The 25,052-nt window shown below is 40.6% G+C and overlaps 3 protein-coding genes across 3 annotated transcripts in view; 2 read left to right on the forward strand and 1 right to left on the reverse strand.

Moving 5' to 3' along the window:
• On the reverse strand, positions 1 to 24,870 carry LOC108033625 (transient receptor potential-gamma protein). The gene is made up of 17 exons (XM_050885613.1): positions 24,806 to 24,870; positions 8,707 to 8,749; positions 6,536 to 6,714; positions 6,093 to 6,461; positions 5,694 to 6,026; positions 4,956 to 5,138; positions 4,670 to 4,904; positions 4,278 to 4,573; positions 3,952 to 4,220; positions 3,761 to 3,877; positions 3,509 to 3,704; positions 3,250 to 3,444; positions 2,903 to 3,128; positions 2,468 to 2,833; positions 1,886 to 2,173; positions 1,708 to 1,826; positions 1 to 1,656 (listed from the first exon to the last, which is right to left on the reverse strand). The coding sequence occupies exons 4-17, from the start codon at positions 6,441 to 6,443 to the stop codon at positions 1,429 to 1,431; spliced, it is 3,402 nt and encodes a 1,133-aa protein (XP_050741570.1). The 5' UTR covers positions 6,444 to 6,461; positions 6,536 to 6,714; positions 8,707 to 8,749; positions 24,806 to 24,870; the 3' UTR covers positions 1 to 1,428.
• On the forward strand, positions 22,535 to 24,667 carry LOC108033653 (zinc finger protein 366). Its single transcript, XM_017108092.3, has 3 exons — positions 22,535 to 23,796; positions 23,857 to 24,120; positions 24,183 to 24,667. The coding sequence occupies exons 1-3, from the start codon at positions 22,882 to 22,884 to the stop codon at positions 24,498 to 24,500; spliced, it is 1,497 nt and encodes a 498-aa protein (XP_016963581.1). The 5' UTR covers positions 22,535 to 22,881; the 3' UTR covers positions 24,501 to 24,667.
• Positions 24,807 to 25,052, forward strand: part of LOC108033638 (serine/threonine-protein kinase grp) — a 21,643-nt gene continuing 21,397 nt past the window's right edge. Inside the window, exon 1 of the mRNA XM_017108061.3 lies at positions 24,807 to 25,024. The gene's annotated coding sequence lies outside the window, so the exon portion shown is untranslated. The remainder of the gene's footprint in view (positions 25,025 to 25,052) is intronic.

The raw sequence follows: 25,052 nt of genomic DNA on the forward strand, positions 1-25,052 counted from the left end.
TACGTTTCGATATACTTTTATTAGTTTATGTTTCCGTGCAAATAACAATTTCTTTATATTACTCTAACATTGTATCTGGTATTTCGCTTGCCTGCTTCGATTTTTTTCTGGCACCAGCAAAGATATGTCCGGCAATTGTGCAACATACTTCTGCTGTTCCAAAAGAAAGTATTTATATAAAATGCTATATGATATTCCTTGTTATTGTTTTCGTTGATATTCCGTATATTATTCGTGTATTTGTGTGGGTATTTGTCTACTATAACGCAAAAATCATCTAAAAATTTCGATTATTCATATTTGTATTCTATATATGTATACATATTATATATGCTAAAATCGTAGTGCTCGTAGGCTATGGATACGCACATCTTATCGCAGATATTCATACCCATAAAACACAAACACTTTAGTAGTATGCGATTCGATTATTGTTTGTCGTGTTGGTTAAAATCGGTGTATAAAATTGTGGTTTCCTTTGATTTATTCATTTACTTGCTTTGCTTGCGTTTGCTTTTGCCTTGCTTTGCTTTTGCGTTTCTGCTTACTTGCTTGCTTGCTGGAACAACAACAAATCCTCGGTTTCAAAATCCCTTCTCTCAAATCAACAAATACACAGCGCTTCCCTCATTGCGGGTACAGTACGTTTCAGTAATTCAATGTTCATCCAAAACTCATGTGTATAAAAAATATGTTTCATGCTAAGGCAACGTTCAACATCGATATGGGATAGTTTAGTATTCGTATTTGTATTTGGTAAAGGACTTTACTGGATCTATACTTCCAACTCGACTTGGAGATGGTACTTTGTTTTTTGGTGTAAAAGGTTTCTCTATAAAGCGATTGCATGATATGTGTGCTTTATGGTTCAGGTTGAGGAGATAATCTTGATACAAAAGAGCTTGCTTTGAATATATTTTGAATTTTCTTTGGGAATTGTATGAATATCGGACGACCATAACTGATCATTTTGGTTCATAAATGCAAGATTATATAAACATCGGCTAGCCGAATATTATGTTGTTTAGAGGCGATTCGATAGAGGCTGAAGTTACGTAAATAAAGTTGATAGGTTAGGTTGAGGTATAGTAGTGCAGAGCAGTGGTTTCCGAGTTGCCAGTGTTGGTTAACAGTTAGTGAGTGGTAGGGTGAGTGCTTACTCCACTGAATGGTCTCTATATCCTAACATGGTGAGGTAATTTAAGATCTAGCCTGTGTTGGTTTATGTATAGCTTCCTTAGTTTGTTTAGCTCCACACTCGGTTATGTCTTCATATCAAAAATGTCAACAATGTGTATCTGTATAGTATCTATGTGTATGCCTCAGGTGCGCCATCTAAGTAGTTTAGCTGCTTTATCTTTGGTAACTGTGGCTATCCCTTAAGCTTTTCTTTGGTATTCTGGTCTTCTCTGTGCTCCTGGAAATCCTTCAGCCAATAGCTCCCGTGGTTGAAACACAACTGGTGCTGATCAGGGGCTCCCTGGAGTTCACGGACGTGTTGGATGGATCGATGGACAGCGTGAAAGTTGAATTGGTCTCCACCGAGTCGTGTTGGCTCTGGGTCTGCTCATGCCGTCGGGGCCTTACCAACTGAGCCGGATCCTTGTGCTGGACTCCTGCCTCCGCTGCCGGATAGCTGGATACCCTTTTCAGGGTCTGCCAGAGATATTCTGGTTAATAATTTATTGATAAAACTTGCCAACTCACCTTATCATTAAGTATCTCAGCCGCATTGGCTGCAGCCACTGATTCTGTAACTGGGCAAATGTTCTTGCTCGATGAGAACTTTTTGCGTTTTCGCTTCAGGGCAGCAATAGCAGTGAGACCTGATTAAATAGTACGTAAAGATTACTAGGATGATCTATGAACGTATCTTTAAACCCACCACTTGTCGTGTGAAAGAAGTGGGAACCAACGCCCGCATGGGCTGATGGAGAATTGCTGACCACCGAAATCGTGGGAGTTGGCGTGGATGTTGATGTGGATGTCGTTGTGGAACTGCCCTCTCCATGGTATCCATATCCCTGCTGGGCTGAGTTCTGCGCGTAGGTGACCCGCATCTGACCATGAACTGGAGTGGATGTGTGCGAGGAGTTGCACACCGAGTCCTCGGACTTCGAACGACCCAGCATTTTGCTCACATTGCCAACCTTGGCGGCTTCTATCAAGGTGCCTAAAAAGGATAATAATAATTTAACGGAAGCCAAAAGTAATTTCTTAGGAAAATTTTAAGAAAGCAACACGATACACCATGAAAACCAACTTAATTCCTAACCCAATCTACATAAAATTCATAAGGGTAATTTTATATAAAGATTTTACGTCTAAAAGTATGCAACAATTTATTTTATGTTCAGAAGAAGTATTCAGAATAACTTTTTAACAGCATAAACACTTCAAGCCTTTACTATTTAATTTGTTTTTTTCTAACTTGTATAAAAATATATTTTTGGTTTTTAAGACTCACCCCATCTCTTTTTGTGACCCGCAATGCGCTTGTTGTACGGCTTCAGAGCGGACTTGTTGTACTTGGTGCCCTGGCTGCTGGAGGCCATTGCCGCCCCCTGAGTTCCCTGGGCGGCTGTGGGCGAGGTCGGTGACTCCGATCCACCGCCCCCACTTCCGGCCTGGCTCTGTTGGCGCTTGTGCATAAAGTTCGGGGTGAAGAGGGTGGACAGCGTGGAGCTGAGGATCTCGTGCTGGTTTTCATAGTTGTCCAGCGAGGTGGAGAACTCGGCCACGGGAGCCAAGGATCCCGTGGAGCCAGGTGGTGCGATATTGAAGCCCTTCATCAGGCGACGCTCCTTCTGGCGGTTCTTCTTGCCACCACCTCCTGTGGGCAGAGAGAATACCCATTCAAATAGAGGTGGGTTAGTAATCCCTAGCTGTTCATCAGGCTTACCACCACCTTGTCCCGCCGTCACATTCGTGTCCATGCCGCTGTTCTTGAGTATCTCCACCAACTCGCACCGGAAGGCGGATATGTCCTGCTTAATCTCGTTCACATCGTCCTCAGTGACTCCTTGAGACTCGGCCTTTCGCTGCTCCACAGTCACATACCTCCTGACCAGATTTCGCATTATCTGCTGGTACTTAAAGTCCCGATCACTGGCCTGCTGGGCCTTTCGCTGGAGAAAATTTCAAAAATGTATGATTAGAAAATCTACAATCTGAACAACAACAACAAAATTCTAAACTTTTCAGAAATAGGATTAATGCCTTAAATATTAGACGAACTGGGCTACTCACCCTTATTGTCTTGAGGTGTTCCCTTCGAGCGGCAGACGATCCGCTGCAGAAGACCCGACGCATCCATTTAATGGCATACCAAATGGACTTCGGAGTGGGTATAATGTTAAATGGGGGTGGACAGGTTCCGCCCTCTTCGAAATAGCTTATCCAGAGCTTAGAGCGTGCAAACTTCCACTCCACATCAGCACGTTCCTAAGGCAATCAAGAAAAGAGTTTGTTTACTAAGAGATTTATTAAAAACCCATAAATATCCCACCGAAATTAGTTGGTACGAATGGTTCATCATGGCAATGAGCAAATTGAGCAGCACCACAATATTGATAACCGAGTAGGTTCCAAACATGAGCATGCCCCAGAATCTGGTGAAGATCTTAATGCCATCCAACTCAAAGCTATCCAAATCGATCAGGCCAAAGACAGCCCAGAAAAGGGTTTGAGTTGTCTCAAATAAACTGTAGATAAATTGTAGATACTTTAAATACCATTTTTTTTATTTAATATGACTTACTTGGAGAACCTACGCCACACTATACACGCATTTGGATCATTAGTTCCATTCATGTTTAGAAGAGCACTCATGGGAGAAACCTCAGGACAACGCTTCTTCTCCAGATCCGCATAGTACCTAAAAATGTTTAGAAAAGAGCATTGGTAAATTATCTAAATAGATAAAATATATTTTAATAGTTATAAGCCCACCACAGCAACTGATTGAGACCACTGCCAAAAGCGAAGAGGACCAGGACATATAAAAAGAAGAACTTCATGATGTCCATCACCATCCGGGACAGCGACACCTGCAGTGGCCCCAGATGCGGATTCACCGAGAATATATAAACCAGCTTGAGGCTACTGAAAATGTTCGCTGCACTGAATAGACCCTCCGAAATCAACATCGGATCCCAGGCGTCCCAACGCTCTCGCGGCAGATCCGTGGCATGCGAGTTGTATATCATCTCTTTTTGTACCTGTTAAGATGATAATTAATAAAATAGTTCAAAAACCATATGGAAAACAGGTATTACTTGAAAAAAGGACACCACCCGCAGAGCCACCGTGGCCACGTACAAGGAGTTCGTGACAAAGTCGATCACATTCCACATATCGTTGAGATACTCCTGCAGACCAACGTCCCACAGTTGCTTCACCTCGCTCCAGATGAGACCACTGACCCAGGCCAGGATTAGCCACTCTATGAAGGTAGGCTTAGCCCCTCGCTTCGTGGGCAACTCCTCCACCTTGTTGAGCATGCCAGAGGAGTCCGCAAAGAACCAGCCCCCAATGAAGGTCTCTATACGCTGAGAAGCCAGCATTAAAAGAACTGGAAAGGACAATTAAGAAATTTTAGGGGAATATAATCTTAATTTTATATCACTTTATAATAGAATATTATATAAAGCCTTATTTTTTTACTCACACAAAAAGGTGAAGTAGGAGGCGCTGTGGCAGATGAACTTGATGAAGGGCTTTCGCATCGTTTGGCCAATGCTTGAGTAGGGTGCCAGGATGTAGGCCAGCGAGAAGATGGGAAACATGATGCCGATCCGTATGATGTCCACTGCTTGCAGTGCCATGTTCTTCCTGCGGAAACCTGGTAGTCCCTCGTACCAAATGCTCGCCAGCAGTTGCTGCACATTCGAGTGGGCCACGAACTAAAAAAGAGATTTTAATTAGGAAATAGGTTTTTAAAGTAGTAAACCCACCTTCTTCTGGCGCAGTTTGATGGCCAGCTTCAGGCGGTTTAAATGCATCCTTTCGCCGTGCTCGTAAACCGGACCGGTGGGATCATGGTTGAGCAGGATCTCCAGCTCGTGGGAAGTGCGAGTGTGGTCCAGTAATGCGGTGGCGAAGTCCTGGCACTGCTTGCGCAGCTCCTGGTACTCGTTCTGGGGAAATATTTGGCATTATTATAGCTTGAAATAGCTACACGGACAAAAATATTTATAAGATACGATGATCACATTTATGAAGTTCAGTGTCAATTCTATTCAATTCTATCTAGATACGGGCCTTATCACTTTCGTCATCTTGCTTTTTGATCTCTTTTTCTAAGAGTTACGCCATCTTGCTTTTTTCTCTCTTTTTCGGCGGGTTTCGCCATTTTGCTTTTTGCTCTCTTTTTCGGAGAATTTCGCCATCTTGGTTTTTGCTCTCTTTTTCGGTTAGTTCCGCCATCTTTCGTTTTGCTCTCTTTTTCGGAGAGTTCCGCCATCTTGCATTTTGCTCTCTTTTCTATTTCCGAGTGATTCGCCATCTTGCATTTCCTCTCTCCTATTACACTTTGGAGAATTATGAACATGGCTGCCTCTTTCTTACAAAACCAATTCTCTCTCTCTTTATCAATTTGAGAAAAAAAAGTATATTTTCAAATTTACCATGGAAGTATCAAACTGATCCTTATGTGCTATTTTTTCTGTGCATGAACCAGTTCCAAAACCCACCTTAAATTCGTGCTCGAGAAAGCTGAGTCGGCGCAGCTCCCAGGACAGCTCGAAGGCCGTGAGAATGGGGTCCTTGGAGGAGAGTGCTATCAAACTGGGACTGGCCAGGGCCCGATAGGCGTTGATGCGGGACCTCGAGTGCCTGAGGGAGTCCTCCTGGCGGGACTGGACGCACTCATCACAGCCACAACGCACATCATGGGGCATGGGCAGCACAGCTCCCCGATCCAAAAGGATCTTGATGATCTCATAGTTGTCGCGATGGGCGGCCAGGATCAGGGGCGTTATGTCCGGCGTGAAGGTCGAGGTATCCTCCGAGGCGGACTCCCAGCTCTTGGTTAAAAAAAAAACAATTCGGGACTTCTCTAAGAGATGCAAGAGTAATTCTATTCCACTCACATGATTGCCCTCGCTGTGAAAGGTCACATTCTCGTGGTCCAGCAGCACCTCCACAGCCTCAACGAACTCCTCCGAGATGGAGTGCAGCAGGGCATCCTTCGTGTCCACATTGTAGTTGATCAGCAGCTCCACCATCTCCAGGTTCTCGTTGTCGATGGCCATCAGCAGGGCAGTTCGTCCCAAGGGATCCACGCAGTTCACATTGATGTACTCCGTGTCCTGGGCCTTCTGCAGCATCCGCCGAGTGCCGGCCATGTCGCCCCGCTCCACGGCCAGCAGGAACTTCTTCTCCTCCAGCGTCAGCTGGCGGATCTCCTGATGCGGCCGGATCGTGTTCTCCTCCTCCATCATGCCGTGAATGCTGTGACGCTGGTGGGTTGATAGGATGCGGGTGGTTATATTATTTTGAGGGATGGCGCTTCCAAGCTGAGCTGCAAACCCACCTTCACCCGCCTGGCTGGCTCAATCTGGACCGCTATATGGCCACTGCCGCTGCTCTCGCTTCCCAGTTTCTTCTCGGCGCTCTCCGCCGCATCGGCGCCATTCTTGATCTTATTGAGGATGGGGGCCAGCACCGATTTCCGGCGTGCCGGACTCACAAAGTGCAGCTTTTTTCCGTCGTCTATTTGGGAAAGAATATTATGAATGAATAAAGTATAATAAATGAATTTTACAATATTATGAGATAATTGGACATCTGCTAAAAATCGCAGCCTTACTTTTTTAAGTTAAAAATTATCATTGGATGAGGAAACAATCTTTCTCATTGAGAATTTTCTAGTTTTTACATTTATTTGAAGAAAGTGGTAATTTTAGTAAGTAACATTAATTTAAGGCATTATTTTGTGTTTTTGCTTGTATACTTTAATGCATTTTTAAAAGGAGAGAAACATCTTTTCGTTTTTCCTATCAACTTAACATTTTTCGATGGTTAAAATATTTATTTTAAAGTTCCCTGTTTATATAAAATTGGTTTTGACATTTTTTGTATCTGTGTGACCTCCCAGATGTCTGCCAAAGATAATCCGGTTATTTTCAACCCCGATCGACCTTGAACAGCAGCCCCACCCACGCAGCCACACCCGATGCTGTTCAAGGCAACAGCTCCTGGAAATCATCAAATTGCCATTAAAACAGAATTTTCTGATTTCTACGACCTTGGGCTGCAATCGTTATCGTTATCATGGCTAGAAAATAAAATAATAATTTTCAATCGGAAAATGCTGGCACAAAAAGGGGAAAAGGGAAGGGCTGAACCATAGAGGCAAACGCGAACACGCGGCGTATACGCGATGTGTATGGTGGCATCAGAAATCTGGGTCAGTTATGACCTGTTTCTTGTTGTTTGTTTTCTTTTTTATATTAAATGTGCCTGTGCGGCTCGATGTGTTGTCACTTTTTGGCATTTAATTTCCAATGACATTGGCCGCATCGGCAGGCAAACAAACATCACACTCGCAGGCGCCCTAAAAAGTGCAAGCTTATTTGCATAGTCCTCGACTAGAGTAGGTTTTTAAACTGGGGGAGATATTTTAAAGGTTATTAAAGAGTGCCACCAGATTATGAGATTAATCAAGGACACTGTTGCCTTTATAAACCATTGCGATTGCTTTTAATTCGATTTAATTAATAAAGGCCAAAGTGGTAAGCTGTTTTTTCAGAATAACTATTTAAAATCCTTAATGTTTATAAAAACCATCATTGTTGAATTGACTCATCATCTTATTTACATTGAAAAGTATGCTACACAGATTAAAATATAATCAGCCTATTATGCTAACCTCTAATAAAATTTAAAAAATCATTTTGAGAGTTTGATAATAGCTTACAAACTAAAACCATGTAAAAATGTGTTTTGTCCAACCAAAAAAATTCCAGCCAAGGAACGGTCTAATTTTTTTGCCTTCGACGTGCGTTGAACTTTCATTGATTACACCTACAGCCCACAGACTCGCACACACTTACTGGCAGGACATGCACACTGGTGCACAAACGAATTCCTTTGAGTGCCTTGGTGTGAGTCTGCGCAGGACTTAACCTAGGCGACTTTCTTGCAGGTTGTCGTAGGTCGCGACCACACGTAAACCCAGTTGCATGCCAGGCAAAATGGCGTCGCAACCACACACTAGCACACACCCACACCGATATCCTGTTCACGGCTTTTCACGGCATACTAATCACAGGCAGGACCCATCGGAATACTATTGATTGACCTGAAAACCCAGACACCACACAGCTGCAATTGCCATTTAAATCCCCGCTGAAATCACAGGCTGCCTGGGGCGATATTTGTGGCTGAGTTGCAGCCATAAAAAGATAACTAAGTTACCAGACTTCTAAATAGTAAATAAATATTAAAATTACAGGTTTTTTCTAAGGGACTTCGAATCTATACTTATGTACATCATAAGTATTTTTATTCTTAGGTAGATTTCCATAATTCTTCTTTAAAAACTACTAAATATTTTATCCTAGTTTATATTTATGACTCACAATAAATTCAACTCAACCATTCCATTTTCCCTAAAACTTGCACTCAAAATTCAGCAACACCAACGTTGCGTATACGTAATGTTGATATGTGGCCAGGATATCTTCAAGATAAACGACTTACCTTCGCCTTCTTCGCCGGCTTTCGCTTCGCTCCATTTCGACAACTGAAAATGTAACACAGAAAGCAAGCGGTTAGCAATTAGTTAGTTAGTATTGGTCCTAGTTTATGTAAACGAGTTTATATATTTTAAAAAAGTAAAATTCTAATTATTTTCCTGAGTGAGTAGCAATTCAAAGAAGTAAATTAATTAGGAAGATTAATTTTGTATTTACTTTAATTGTTTTAATTTTTAGTTGGTAAATGAACAAGGCCTTTAAGTTTAATATTTTTTTGTTGTCTTGTTAATTTCCAGAAATTTTTATTTAACTGTCTAGTTCTTAATAAGGAAGCATACTCCTTTAATATAACAATTTTATGATACTTATACACGTATAACTGAACTTTGATTAAATGTGTCTGATTTCACAATCGAAAAGCCTGCCATTCTCGCAAATTGACAAGCCCGCCTTGAACATTTTGTCGAATTTCCCCCACGACTCAGACCTTGGCAGCAGATCACCTCAGCAGATGCGTTTCCTGCCAGCCGCCGAAAACAAACCGAGGACCTTGACACACAGAGTCAGCAGCCTCAGTGGAAGCTGCAGTCGACGGCGGATAATTAAATGTCAAGACTGCAAGTAACACCAGCGGGGGTTAAGGTGAAAGAGGGGCTTAAGGGGGTGGTGAGTGGGCGGGTCTGCAGCATTTGTTGTTGCAGCCACAAGACTTGAAGCCACCCACACGAGCATGCGGAGAAAGGGATGGATACAGCCAGGATGCACAGGAAAAAATGTTAGATAGAAATGTTAAAACTAAACATTAAAAAACAAAATTTATTAATGTATGTTTATGTACAGACATGCAGAATTTAAGAGCAATTGACAAACAATAATAAACTATTCTCTTGGCTTTGGCCCTCTTTGCTTATTTGGTTATTTTCTTTGACAAACTCCTAAAACACAGCGTTCTCTACTTATAAAGGGCACAATATTACTTGGCGCTCTTTCCCTTTCGTAATTCTAAGCTGAGAGAGTATCTGTATCTATCCTGCGCAACTTACAACTCAGTGTGTTTTCAGTTTGACTGGAACATTCTACAACAATGGGAATAAACACATATAAATTGGTCATTACACTTTTAGATTACTTTGAAAACATTATGTATTTTATTTTTGTGATGTGTGTTCTAGGTCAATGATATCTTTGTCGAAATGTTTTAAGATACCTGAGCCTCCTGCGAGAGAGAATCCAGAAAGCGAGCACCTATTCGAAGCCTACCAACCGAATTTGGATGTTTTGTCTCCACCAGTTGAGGCAACATATGAACCACCTGATGAGCCACCCAGTGGCGACCCTCGGCACCCTGCCGACCCTCGAGATTACCCACCTTCGGATTATAACGAACGAATTGTATAAAAATTTAAAAATAATGTTCCCTGAAAAAAGACTATTCCAAAAAACTAAAAGAAGCTACATAATATACCTCAAGTGATGAAATCAACGGATATAAAAGGTCGGCTTTTAACAAATGCTCATCTTTAGTCTTAAGAATGTAAAATATATCTCAAGAATTTTTACATTCATTCCAAAAATTTGATATATTTACTTATTTCTTCTTCTTAAAAGTAGTGTACGTTCTTACAAAAAACTACTAACTGTACTGATGGGTTGACTCTAAATAATAATCGAATAAAAACAAAGATTACTTAATTTTTTAAGTGCCTAACATAAGTTCTTGTGTTCAATATGGAAAAAGTTTTTTCTTTCAAGAAATAACTTTAACTGAATGTACTTTATTTAGAGTGTCCACTGTGCGGCTCTCTCTTTTTTGTAATTCTGTGCTGAGAGCGTTTATATACATCCATTACAGAAAATCCTTCGCATTCTTCAGTACGTTTGGAACATTCAACTTCAACGGTGTTAAGATGGAAATAGAAACACTTCTTCACTACTCCTTGTACTTCTTGATGTTTTGTATGATAATACATCTCCTACGTTTGATGTGGTCCATGGAGGAATGCGTAAAGTATCGAAAGTTTTTTGCGAGAGAGCCTCTGGAAGATACATCACATGAGCCGGCTGATAACCCACCTCAAGGAAAACCCGATGACCCACCTCCGGATTATAGTGCACTATTTCCATAGGAGTCTCAAAAAACAATTCCTCAGGACTTACAGTAGAAAAGTCTAAAGTTATAGATCTCATTCACTGTGACACAGGAAGAGATTCTTTTCGTACTGAAAAAACCAATATAAGTAAAACAAATATGTCTTCCAAAAGTAAACTGGAACCAACGAAATATTTTAAAGGAATATTCGAATTACTTAAAAATAGTGTTCTATAGGTACAACAAACCAGCGCGTGTAGGCCTTTTGCATAAACAATAACAAACTCTTCTGTTTCGGCTCTCTTTTAAGGTTTTCTTACTCAGAGAGTTCACTGTGCGACTCTCTCTTTTTTATGATTTTATGCTGAGAGCGTATTTGTGAATCCATTAGATTAAATCAGCCGAAGCGTACGCAATGAATAACGTCATCCTTCAGTATGTTTGGAACATTCCACTTCGACGGTGTTCGAAATGGAATTAAAGACGTTTTTCCACTGCTTTATGTACACTATTATGTTCCTTTTATTGCTTCAACTTCTACGGTCGATGTGGCCCATGGAGGAGTGTGTCAAGTATCGAAAGTTCTTCGCAAGGGAACCTCCAGTGCCAGACCCACCGGAATTCGAACCATCGGCACCTCTGGAAGATGCCACACTTAAACCAACTGATAACCGTGCTCTTGAAAAAGCCGAGGACCCTCCTCCGGACTATAACGCACTATTTCCATAGGAGTCCCAAGTTTCCACAGGACTTACAGTTCCTTACACTACAGTGATAGGGACTAATGACCTCATAATTCTCAGGTTGTGGCAATGCCAAACATGCTTTTGCTGATGGCAAACCAAAAATAAATAATCAAACCAAATAAACGAAGAAAATGGAACCAATGCAACACCAAGTGTACAATTTTAGTAGAATCTGAAATACTTAGAAGTAAACAATCATGTTATATAAAACTGTCTGTGTAAATATGTATGAAATAAAATGTCTAATTTAATTTGGCGCCACTTTAGTTTTGTTTAGGAAAGTTCACGCACTTTGAGTATTATTTACCAGAGTGTTTCAGCTCTCTCATTCTCTTTTCCCAACGAAATTAAGAGTTGTACCAAGAAAAAGAGCTGTCAATAAACACATACTTTTTGGCAAAAAAAAAAGAAACTTCCGACTCGTTTTAATTTTTTATTTATTTCTTGGTTGCCTTGGTGGGTACACTGCAAAAAATATATTACTCGCAACATGTGAGAACTTTAAAACTAAAGGGTTAGCCATTTAAATAATAATTATTATTATTCAACTTCATCTGAAATCAAGTGACAAGGTTTTGATTCGTTTCATTTTGATTGAATTCCTTGCCCTACTCTAAGTGTACGGTTTTGGAATTTAAAATAAAAGAATTTCCCTCGGGTGTATTTAAAAAAATAAAATATTATTTCAGTATATTTTAAGCATTCAACGTAATCGGACCTTAAAATGAAAGAATTTCCCCCAAGTCTTCTTATAATGTACGTATTTAATTTGGTTGGCGTTCTATTAGTTGAGCAATTACAAGATGAGCCACCACCGGACTATAACTCACTATCTCCAGAGGCGACAGTTCCCGACAAATAATACAATCAACATCAAAGTTTACTCGATAAAATAGCGTGCTTAATTTAATTAATAGAACGATATAATCTGATCAATGCAGTTTACAATTTAACATTTAGGGCTTACTTTTTAGACTTAAAGAATTGTACCATGAAAATACCAAAGAACATTGTCATAATAAAAAACATCTACTTTATTGTTTAAAACTTTTATTTATTTTAAAAGTTTTTTTATATAAGCTGGAGTTCACTGTTTCGAGAGATCACTGTACGACATTGCTCTCGCGCTCTCTTGATACAATACTTATACGGCGAGAAAATACCAAAGAACATTGTTATTATAAAAAACATCTACTTTATTGTTTAAAACTTTTATTTATTTTAAAAGTTTTTTTTTTTATAAGCTGGAGTTCACTGCTTTGAGAGATCACTGTACGACATTGCTCTCGCGCTCTCTTGATACAATACTTATACGGCGAGAGGGTATGGGCATGTGTGCGTGTATGAATCTGAATGCCATCCATGTTCGCAGAAATCGATTCCGATCATTCTCCAGTGTGGTTGGAACAATCCACTCCACCGGAATTAAAAAATGCACGATAATCTACTTCTGGGACTGTCAGCGATCGTTAAGTTTTGTATAGCCTGGTTTGTCTTCAAGATTATCGAAAATTTATTGAGATCGAAAAGGCATGGAGCGTCTTCCGCGAGTGTTCCCCCAATGAGTCAGAGCCTGTGTGTGGCTAACCCGACAGATTTGGAAGCCCAGACACCGACGGAGTGTGCAACGGATGTACCACCACTGTACGATATGGTATACAAGCCACCGGATGACTCAAGAGATGATCCCCGAGATGATCCTCCACCGGACTACAACACACTATTTCCATAATCTGTTAGTCAGATTCGCTGTAAGAAGATATTTCCGTAGGACTTAAGAAAAGACCACTAGCTCGATAGCTTAAGAAATTGACACTGATTTCGTTATGCTTATTGTGACCTCAGTTTAATTCATTGCCACCTTAGAAGGTGGCTATGATACACCTAAGTGTTTGTTTTAGTTCCTAAAAAGTTATGGTTAATCGGAAATAAAGGTTAATGTATCTCAGCAGAATTTAATATGAAGAAGTTTTCTTTGGCCGAGTGCGGTCAATATTGTGAGGCAAACTAAAGTTCTTTATATGAAACTCTTAGTACTTATGTACATACAGCATATGGCTGGTTTCATTCTCTTTTTAATTAAGCCTAAGAGAAGTGTGAGAGGAAAGCGCTAACCTCTAACACGTGTATTCATTTTGTCAAAAAAATATAACTCTCTTTTTTCTATATTGTTTTTCGGCAATGAAGCACGAACCGATGTTTCCGCATGTTTCTCTCAACTTTTTCACAGTGGTGCCTCGATATAGTGAAACCGAGTTGTTTAAATATGTTTTGGCTAAGCTTGTATCCCTCCTTTGTTATAAGCAAAGTTTTAAAAAAGAGTATGTGTATCAAAATGAGCGTCATTGAAGAGCATAGGCGATAGTCTTTACATAAGACAGTTACATTTATTTGAGTTTTGGGATTTCAAACAAATAGAAAGACCCAAAACACATATGTTAAAAATACATTTTTGAGTAGAGACAACAGTGCGTATGAGTGATAATATGTGAAGCCATTGGTATTCCTTATGTGTCTTACAGCATGCCCCTTAAGAGATTAGAAGTATAATAAGAGAGCGATAGAGAGCATAAGGGAGGGAGAACACATAATTGTTTATATTTGCTGATACAAAGTATCAGCCCGCAGAACATTGTGCCTTAGTGCGTGAGCAACGTTCCTCTACAACGCAGTTCAAAATGGATGCCACGAATTACTTAGCTCCTTTATATATCACCATGTTTTTGGTAATGTTGATATGTGCTATTAAAATTTTAAAAGTGTTTTACTGCGACGAAAAGAGGCCAACACGCGTTCCAAATGTTTCATCCCACTATGAAACACACCAACGAACGGAGACGCATGAGACAAATAATACAGAACGTGGCGAGCGACGTGATAGTTTCCCAGATGTTTTTAGAATGAATATACCGGACATAAGCTTCAGTACCTTCAACTTCCCAACCTCTGATTCCAATCCACAAGGTAATCCAGGACGTGGCGAACGACGTGACAGTTTCCCGCTACCACATAGCTTCGAGGAACTTTTTAGAACGCATTTTCCGGATACAAGCACCAATACCTTCCACTTCTCAAGATCTGAATCAAATCGTGATATCCCAAATAGAAGCACCAATACCTTCAACTCCTCAAGACCTGAAACAAATCGTGATATGCCAAATAGAAGCAGCAATACCTTCAACTCCGCAACATCTGCTTCCAATCCACAAGATACACCACCACCAGACTATAGCACACTATTTCCAGGGGCCTCTGCTCCCCCGGAAGAAGAGTTTGCAAAGTAACATACGAACAGTTTTACGAGCAACATTTAAGTTAACCCGATATAAAGTGCCCTACTAGTTTAATCAAAGAAAAATATATATTACGATCAAGACAGTTTACCATTTTACGTTAAAATGCTCTCTCTTTAGTCTTTAGATATTGAACCGTGAAATTTCCAAAGAATATTGTTACAATAGAAAATATCCAATTTATCGTTAAAAACTGTATTTAATTCAATAGTTAAGAAAAGACCTATAGGTCGATATCTTAGGAAATTCTACATTGATTTCGTTGTTTATATTGTGACCTTACTGTTTTCATAGCCACCTCCGAGGGTGGTTACGAAACACATCAGAGCTTGTTTTAGTTCCTAAGAAGTTATGTTTTATACCGAAATAAATGTATATGAATACCAGAAGAGTTCGAAATGAAGTAGTTTTCTCTTGCTGGGTGTGTTTATACGAAACTCGTGCTTTTATATATAGCTTTAGTAGACAAATTGGCGGGAGTTTTGGTATTGCTATTATTCCCCTAGGTTTCGTTCTCTTTGTAGCTAACCTAAGAGATGTGTGAGGGGTGAGAGCTATCTGTTCTATATTGTTTTTGGCTTGTAGAGCATAAAAAGCAATTCTTCGCACGTGTTTCTTAACTTAAGGGGTAAAGAGTATGTGTATCAAAATTTGCGTCATTTAAGAGCACAAAAGACCATCCTTACATAGGCCAGATAGGTTTTTATTGAAGTTTGGCATGGCAACGCAATCAATTTACTTATCTTATAAATAGAGAGAAGCTCGAAACATATCTGTTGAAAATATAAATCTAGGGAAGCACTCAAAACATATCTGCTGAAAATACATTTTTGATTAGAGACAACAGTACGTATGGGTGATAATCTGTGTTCCAAAATGTGTTTATGCGCGCTCCTTAAGAAGGAACTTATCTTAGCTATCTATCTAATCATAATTTGACTAATCATAAAAAACCAACAAAGAGCAGAGCAGAGAGGAAGAACATACAAATATATATATATATGCTTATAAAGAGTTCGCATAACATTATAGTTTAGAGCGTTAGCAATGTTTCTCTGCAACGGAGTTCAAAATGAACGCCGATGGTTTTTCGTCATTTTTATGATTTATATTTTAATTTTTTTTTGTTTATATACTTTATAAAAATTATTCAATTGTTTACTGGCGGCATAAACAGTCTACACGTCGTGTCAATGTTTCGAACAACAAAGTAACGGAAGAAGATTTCGCAGAACTCTTTCAAAATTGTATTTTATAATTCTTTATCTAAAACAAAAACGCTTGGGATATTATAAATTGTTTCTTTTTGTGAAAGTACATTCGATGCCATTACCTATAAAACACGGTTTATACTGCCGCAATTTCGCGTTCGATATTCGTACACTTGACGTATGCCCACAGTCTGACGACTGTAAATTTTAATAATTTTCACTCGTTGTTGGATCGTATATCTATCAAATGGTCAACCTCATTGACGATCGACGATGAAATATGGAGTCGTTTCCTGTTCTTAATGGTATTATTTTATAGCTTCAGCCGAAGTGATTGAAAAGTACAAATAATTGCTATAAGACAGTGCTCTCTGCTTCGAGAGATCACTGTACAACATTGCTCTCGCTCTCTGTATGAATTTGAATGGCATCCATATCCGCAAAAACGATCATCTTCTTCTTGGATTATCAACGATCGATATTTCGGATTTCTGATATTGCATTATTCTCCTGAGTTTCATTCTCTTTTCAATGGTGCCTAAGAGAAGGGTAAGAAGAAGAACTATCTGTAAACACGTGTACTAACTCTGCTAAAAAGAAAGGAATTCTCTTTTCCCTATATTGTTTTTGCCCAAGACGCTTAATAAGCAATTCTTCGCATCGCTCTCTTGAATTTTTCACAGTGATGACTCTATAAAGTGAAACCGACTTGAAGAAATCAAAGATCAAGATAAACTGCAGTCGAAAAATACATACAAAATAAATTTTAGTGAGCAGAAAACATATTCCCATAAATTACGAAGAGAAACCGTATTTCCTATAAAGGAAAAATGAGTATCAAAATAATAGTTGTTAAGAGATCATCTTCACAAGTACATTTTTTAGGGACAACTGTACGTATGAGTGATAATCTTCGAAGCTGTTGGTATCCTTAAATTTCTTAAAGCGCGCTTTTTAAGAGGGGGCTAATCCTTCGGAGTTGGGCCTTAAAAGAGCTTGACATATGCTAAAAATCGCAAGAGAGCTTTAAAGAGCTACAGAGAGCATAATAGATGGAGAAAAGACAAATGTATATCATCAGACATCAGTCTGTGAACAATTTAGTACGCTGGCAGCGTTCCACTTCAACGGAGTTCAAAATGCACTCCGATGGTGTCCGAACTTTTTTATATTTTTCCTTATTTTTGGTTTTGTTGATATGGGTTCTAAAACTGTGCCACTTGTTTTGCTGTCAGCAGCAGAAGGCTGTAAGAATTGTGAGTGCTTCAAACAATTATCAAGCGAGCGAAGAAGAGGAAGGGGCGAGTTTTCCGCGAGAAGATAATTTCCCGGAACTGGTTGCCATTAATATACCGAACATAAGCTTCAATACCTACAACTCCTCAACCTGTGAGGCCAACAAGGATGCCCGTGAAGATACCACAGTTGATACCCGGAATGATACCGATTGTTGCACCGATAAGTACGGCGATAGCTGCGGCGATAACTACGGCGATAGCTGCTGCGATAACTACGGCGATAGCTGCGGCGATAACTACGGCGATAGTTGCTGCTATAATAATGATGATTAGTTAAGGACGGCAAAAAACATGTATAATTCATACTTTTAAATATTTAACGGAATTTAAATAATATTATCGAATAGGTTAAGGCAATAAAAACAGACTGTGAGCCTCTAAAAGCGTATATTTGGTTTTCCCTGTGTATTTGAGGAGAAATTCAGGTTCAGGTTGTCGCTTCACCTCAGGCGAAGGCTGCTCGGCTGCCAGGATGCTTGACTGCTCTCGCATCCGGCAGCCGATCCTTGGCGGGCGGCAGGACCACCGGGGGCGAGACGAAAGGTGCAAGTGGGTGGCACAAATCTGGCATGCATGCCTCGAGTGTCCTTGTGGCGGGCAACTAGCGCCAACGACTTGTGGCTCCACACACACAGTGCGTGTCCTTGGCAAATTCCGCAGGCAGAGACAACGTCGAGGACGAACCGCAACAATAATGGCAGCCACATCATCAGCAGGAGCAACAGCCAGAGAGGAAATATGTACCAGTCTTGACCAGGATAATATTATACGAGTATATACTAACATCCTTTAGTTAGCTAAAAAATATTGATGATATATCCCACCCATTAGGGGCGTATCTACAGCTTTTTTTCCTTCTTATTCATAAAAATAAATGTACAATTTTTATATACATTTTTCAAAAATAAGTTCCATTAATAAACTTATATGACTGTACGCCCCGATATATATTAATATTATATTACATATAATATATTTCCCAGTAACCAAGATAAACATTTATCTTTTATTTTCCAAATATTATAAATTCCGAAAGTGGTATCTAGAGGGTATTAATAAAGGCCTCTCCTCTCCGGCTGCCTGCTAACTTTGTTTTCATTCTGTTTTTGTTTGCGGCAGTATCTCGAGTCTCAAGATGAGGCGAAAGGATGCCATCCAAAGGATGTCAGCCAAGGCAACGCCAACTACTTGGAGCCCATTGCAGCCCTATTTTCCCCCACTTTTTTGGAGAAGGCCAAGCGCGAACTGCTTGAGAAACAGTTCAAAGGGCAGGCGAGCAGCCGTAGAAATCAAAACTCGATGTGGGGAACATTTCAGTAGGGGGAAATGCAGGTCGGCGTTACGTATGCGCCGTGTTGTCAGCAATTAAAGGCGAACTTAGCGAGCAGCTGTTGTTGGCATTCGTGCTGTAGCCGTTGCTGTTGCAGCTGTTCGCCGCTGTCCTTGAGCGCCTTCTAATTGAGGGCACTGCACTCGCCTGCGATGACCCCAAGGCACCCCTTGCCCCACCCCCTCTCCACCCCCTTGGGCTTTGTTTGTGCTTAAAAGCTGTTTAACTGTCCGCCGCCCTTCGACCTCCCGCGTTTGGGCATACAAATGTATCCAGGAAAAACAATGTAAGCAATTAAAAAAATTTTAAAAATTGTTTGAAAAATAACTTATATCTTCAATAAAAAAAATGCATCATCCTTTGTTCAAAAACAATATGAGCAATAAAAACAATATCAAAACACCATACAAAAAATAAGCCAAGATAAAGGTTTTTTGAGAATGCACTTAAATGCTTGAATTAAAATCCCAAGAACCAAAAAAAGTTCAAATAATAAAAAAACAACATACTTCAATAAATTAAAAAAAAATGTATACCCCAAAAAATGCCCAAGTATCTGCTATTATTTTGACCTCCAACGTATTTCTGCGAGGATTGTTATAGTTGCACTTATGTGTGCCCCCATGCGTGTGTGTTGGCGTGTGTGTGCTGGTGACTATGTGTGTGTGCCCGCTTTTGTTGGGGGTGCAACATGCAAATGAATCAAATTTCTTGCATGTGTTCGCCCCTGCACTCGTGTGTGTGCGCCTCTGTTTGTTTGTTTATTTGCACGGAACAACTCGAATGCAACTGTATGCACCCTGCACAAACACCAATGCCCGTGGCCACACACACCGTGGCCCGCCTGAAAGTAGGTTAACTCGTTTTTACGGTTCAATTTTTCCCCAGTAATGCTCCAAGCGCGAGGAAACGGAAATACATTATAGGGCTTACTTAAGAATGCTTTATGCTTAGAGTTTCCACAGAACATCGACTTTAAATATAATCAAATTTAATTTTCTAAATAAAAGTAACTAATTGTTGGATTACTTTCATGACTCGCCTAATACCTAATCGATTCCAAATTAATCCTCCCATTTATTGTTTATATAAGGTCAGTTTAACTATTTTATGAGATCCTTGCATATGAATTAAACGCAAATATATTATAGATATACGTAATAATACTAAATGCATACGATTTTCACAGAATTACGCTTTTAAATGTTATAAATATAATAATTTCCTAATTGTAGAGTTACTTTCATATCCTATTCATTTTTAAAGACAATTTCACATTTCCCGCTTATGCAGCACCTAGTTACCTAATTTTTAAGAATTCTTCATGTACTAATGTAATAAATAAATGTTGAAAATTAATTGATTGCTTAATTCAACAAATACATTATTAGCTCTTTGTTTATTTATTTATCATATATATATTGGTAAATATATGCCAATAACTGAAATTTTAAACTCAAATCCTTTAGTTCTTTTCAAAGTAACTATCTTATGCTCGTGCCGAATGCAAAATCCAAGTGATTGCTTTTATATTAACCCCAAGGGGGGGTGCGTTAATAGCGCCTTTAAACTAATCAATCACCTCCGTTTATCATTTGCCAAGCTTCTAGTTGCTCTTCTGTTGACCTCCCTCGTTTAAATTAAGTTAATCAAACACGGGATTCGAGTGCAGCAACTTCAGCTTGCACGGAAACAGAAAATAGATATAATAAGTCTCCGAATACAGTGCGACCTTCTCCCCCTGCCCAGCACAGGACCCTGCATCGGGCTGCTTGGTAATCGAGAAACTGGCACAAGTGGACGCTGAAGAGTCATCGACGGGGCGATGATGGGGATGCAAATGGCGACGAGAATGGGGATGGGAACAGAGACCCACCTGGGCAAAGGGTCAAAGGCCACTGGGCAAAGAAAGTAATAATCCTTATCGCAAGCAACGTGTTCTCCTTTACACAAACAGAAAACCCAGAATTACTAATTTTATTATTTTTAAAGTATTAAATTTTATTTAAATACGTTTATTTTTAACAGGGTCCTAACACACTTTCACTTAGGTTAAGAATTGTTGACTTGCATAAGTATTTAGCTATAGTTTTATTTAAGCATTAAAAACACTTTTTAACACGACCAAAACTTACTTTATGTTTAAATAAAAAACCCCTTTAATATCTCAAAATATCTGTCTGTGTAAGGGACACCAGTGCACTCACCTTGAGTTGAGATTTCCTCTTGAGGGCGGCAATTGAACGAGTTTGCTGTCGTAGAACCTCCAGCGCAGCAACGAGGTCAGAGGTCGAAAATCAAAACGAAATTGAAAACTGATTCCGGCCAAAAAACTGAAATCATCGAAACGGAATAACAAAATTTGGTGGCGCGAAACTCTCGCGAAAACGAATTTGGTTTTTCAATACTATTTTCACGAGAATTTTAATACTCTTTGCCAAGGGTTTTCCCATTCAAAGGGTTCTCTAGGTGAAATCAATAATGATTGTTTTTAAGAAAAAATAATCTCATTAAAAAATATTGCCTAATATAATAATAAAATTGTTTAAATATTATTTTTTATTTTTAATATTTTGCAATGGCAAGAGCATCTATTAATAATAGTATTCCAGCTTTCGCCTAAGATTTATCCAATTCGTTTTGCTTTAATTGTTTACGTATGCGTGAGGAACGGCGCGAAAAAGATGAAAAACATATCGTTTGAATTATAAACATTTAGCAATGAGAATCGCTTTCAATATTTTCATTTAATTTCGATGATTGCTTTGTTTGGCTTTAATTGCACGTTTCGACTGACTAATGAGTGGGTGATGGAGGTTTCGCGGCAAGTTCATTTTCTTTATTTAAGAATATTTAGGAATAGTGGCGAACGTTTGAGGTTTCTCTTTCACTTGAAATAACCTTGCGCAATTTGAACATTTTCTGTCGCTGGGAGGGCTTTTCCACTGCATATTTCCGTTACGTGCCGTGCAACCGGAAGTGCACACACACACACACAGCGCACACCACTACACCCAAGTGCATGGGGCCAGTTTTTTATACGTTTTTTTCTATGGTTTGGTAACTTTCAAGAGGGTGTTTGACCCATAAATGAATTTATGCCAATTTAGAAAGGCAAACACAGTTGTGGGCTGAGAAAAGGGCCAAGGGGGTTAGGCCTGGGGGCGGGGGCGTTGGCTAACCAATTAAAACGAGTTTTTTTCAGGGGGGTTGTTTATTTATTTGGTATTCCCTGTTGCTGCTAACAGGGGCAGCATAGCCGGATATTTTTGTGCAATTATTTTAATGGCCTAGACACCAACACCAACACACACACGCACAAAGGGTAAAGGACTAGCCCATTTTTTACTTCAAATTTTCTGCTTTTCCTCTGGCTATTCGCTTGCTTCTGGCCTAATTAAACAATATATTTTTTTCACTTTAATAATTGGAAAATTTTCGGGTTGCGCGCTGTTTTTCCGAGTTTTCCGTGCGCCTTGGCCAGCAGTCGACATGCAACTGAGCGAGTGAAAAAGTCGAAACAGCTGAAAAACTGCAAGGACTCCCGATCCCACAGCCGAATCTCACAGCCCCAGACGAACTCTGAGCCGAGTTTTGGGAGGGGCTGCGGGGGGGGTGGACTTCCACTGAATGGTGGCCCCAAAAACTCAATGAATACGCCAAGCCGGCAATGCAGGCGCTGCAGGGCGCATGTGTCCTGTAGTAAAACGTCGGCAAGGATAATGAACTCTGGCCAGTGCAGGTCGCTGATGCCCACCCCGATTTTGGGGGAAAGGGATGCCAAGACTTAAAACTTGAAAAATTTGTATTTGAAATTTCATTTCAATTTTGTACATATTTTTACTGTTTTAAAATTATTCAAAATTCTCATCACTTTTTAGTTTCATTCAAAATTACCGCCTAATAAAACGGCGCCTACCAACACTGGCCGCTCTGCCAGCACTGCTAGAGATGGCCATTGATCGATTGCCTTGCGATAGCTCTGACTTGTGTTGTTATCGACTAGTCATCGCTGACCAGCTGTACAAAAAAGCCGATCTGTTTATAAATAAATAAAAACTAAATAAAAAGAAGCCATGGCATTACAACACAGAGTTTGCTAGTCAACCAAAATGAGCACCTTCCTAAGCTACACGAAAAACCATCTGCGGTGCCGGCTGCAACTGTAGCTCTAGTTTTATCCATTGTGCCACTTGAGAACCACCGTTTTCAATGCTCAGCGAGGATCAGGAATCCTTGGAGGAACCAGAGGAGCCCTGCGCCGTCTGGAAGTTCCGCTGCAGCGTGGCCCGGTGTCCCTACCGCACCAACAGGCCGTACAACATGGCGCGACACGAGGAGTCCCACTCGAATCCCATGGAATCCAAGCTCAACCGCTGTCCCATTTGCGTCTACAGCACCGACAAGTCCTCCAATTTGAAGCGGCACATCTCCATCAAGCATCCTGGCGCCCAGGATCGGCTGCCGGAGAGCCAGTCCCCGGATCGCAGCGCCAAGATTCAGTGCCAGGTGATGGGCTGCAAGTACGAGACGAATCGACCCTACGACCTCAAGCGCCACTTGATGGTGCACAACAATCCGGAGAAGAGCCACCGCACCTTCAAGTGCTCTCTGTGCACCTACAGCTCCGACCGAAAGGGCAACCTCAAGCGGCACCACGAGCTGCGGCACTCGGGCATCGAGGAGGCCATTCAAACGGCCGAGGAGCTGCGCCAGGAGTTGCGAATGGAGAAGGAGAGGATGGAGCAGCAAAAGCTTAAGCACCAAATGCTACAGGAGCAGAAGCTGAAGGAACACAGCTCAAAGGTGCAGAAGCACAAGCAGAGGGAGCAACAGCTGAAGAAACAGAAACTGAAGGAGCAGAAGTTCAGGGAAGAGAAGCTGGAAGATCAGATGCTTGACGTTCAGATGCTGGAGGACGAGCTAGAGCAAGAGGACATGCAGGTGACGGTAGTGCGAGAATTGCCCAGACCAAAGGAGAATTTGCTAAGCAGTTTGATGGAGGACCTCGCAAAAGAGGAACAGGCGGAATTTGTCTATGAACCCGTGCAAGAAGAGCAGCCGCCCATAATTACCATTTGCAAGTCGCAGACAATCCATGGAGACATCAGCGATAAGCAAGTCATTGTAAGCTACTAAACTGCCTGTTTATATCCAAATTACTGACTATAATTCTCGTCCAACCAGGCTGTCAATGTAAATGGCCAGCTGCGGTGGTTCCAATCCATAGATCCACCACCTGGAGCTCCCACAAAACTGGACATAGCCGCGAAGAAGCAGGCAGTTTTCGCCCAGCAGCAAATGGAGGCCTTGGACGATGAGTTGGCCCTGTCTCTGGCCGAGCAGGATCAACAGGAGGAACTGCTCGTCGAAATGCTGACTGAAGAGAACCCAGTCGAGGCTAAGCAAAGCACTCCCATAGAACAGGACTGGAGTTGGAGTACCCCTCATGTGAGAAATAGCTTTTAACTCTGGAAAGACGTAGCTTTCTAAACAGCTCCTTTTTCCTGAAGGCTGTACACCACATAACGCCCAAAATGAAAGACGACGAGCACAAAACTGATGATGTGGATGCGGATTTTCCCGATTGGTGGGACGATGGCAAGTACACAAAGTTGTCCAAGAACCAAGTGTTTCGGAATCAGACGAAGAAACCCTCGAAGGCCAATGTGCAGCGCATCCTGCGGATAATCTACGATGTCTATTACAAGCCTTTCAAGGAAGATCGCAAGCGATTCGAGGCCTTTCAAATCAAGGACTCGTGGCTGTGCGCCACGCAAATGACCCGCATGCAGATCATCAAGGACATGTACTCTAAGCAGGGCACCTGAACTATCGGAAAAACGTATTATTTAAATAAGTTTATATATTTTTGAGAACACAATATTTACGTGCACTGTACGTATCTCAAAGATCACATAATGTTTAGCAATGGGCATTAAAATTAGACATTTTAAGCTTATAAGAAAAATACATCTTGAATATTTGTAAAACGTTATTCATAAGTTACGTTGCTTTTCAAAAATATATATTACTAAAAACAAAAACAATTATTTTTTAATTAGGCGCTCATTTTAATACTGCAATGGTGTGCATTGGTATTTTTCGGTTAGAGGGTATTTTGGAACGTACTTACCGCGGTCACACTACTCCCAGCAAGTAAAGAAATTTCAGCAGCGTTTGCAGATTTTTTGCATTTTAATTACTTTTGGCCGCAAGTAAAGGCATGATCGCTGTGATCAAGTGATTTGTGCCCCAGTGAACTGGAATAGTTATAGATTCAACAACTAGGAGCTCTGAATTCCTGTAGACGTAGACACAAAAGCAAAACGAGCAGCCGGAAAAGACGCCGCTGGTGAGTTGAGTTGACTGCTGCATAAGTT

This window comes from Drosophila biarmipes, chromosome 2L (assembly GCF_025231255.1).
Source record: "Drosophila biarmipes strain raj3 chromosome 2L, RU_DBia_V1.1, whole genome shotgun sequence".
Lineage (NCBI taxonomy): Eukaryota > Metazoa > Arthropoda > Insecta > Diptera > Drosophilidae > Drosophila > Drosophila biarmipes.

Bases quoted from the DNA above. Each gene is read 5' to 3' on its own strand.
- LOC108033625 (XM_050885613.1), bottom strand. From the start codon at position 6,443: ATGATGGAGGAGGAGAACACGATCCGGCCGCATCAGGAGATCCGCCAG. The intron at 4,221-4,277 runs GTAATACCTGTT...TCATCTTAACAG, and splicing joins GGGTGGTGTCCTTTTTTCAA to GTACAAAAAGAGATGATATA. The intron at 3,445-3,508 runs GTGGGATATTTA...TGATTGCCTTAG, and splicing joins ATTCGTACCAACTAATTTCG to GAACGTGCTGATGTGGAGTG.
- LOC108033653 (XM_017108092.3), top strand. From the start codon at position 22,882: ATGCTCAGCGAGGATCAGGAATCCTTGGAGGAACCAGAGGAGCCCTGC. The intron at 23,797-23,856 runs GTAAGCTACTAA...TCGTCCAACCAG, and splicing joins TCAGCGATAAGCAAGTCATT to GCTGTCAATGTAAATGGCCA. The intron at 24,121-24,182 runs GTGAGAAATAGC...TTTTTCCTGAAG, and splicing joins GGAGTTGGAGTACCCCTCAT to GCTGTACACCACATAACGCC.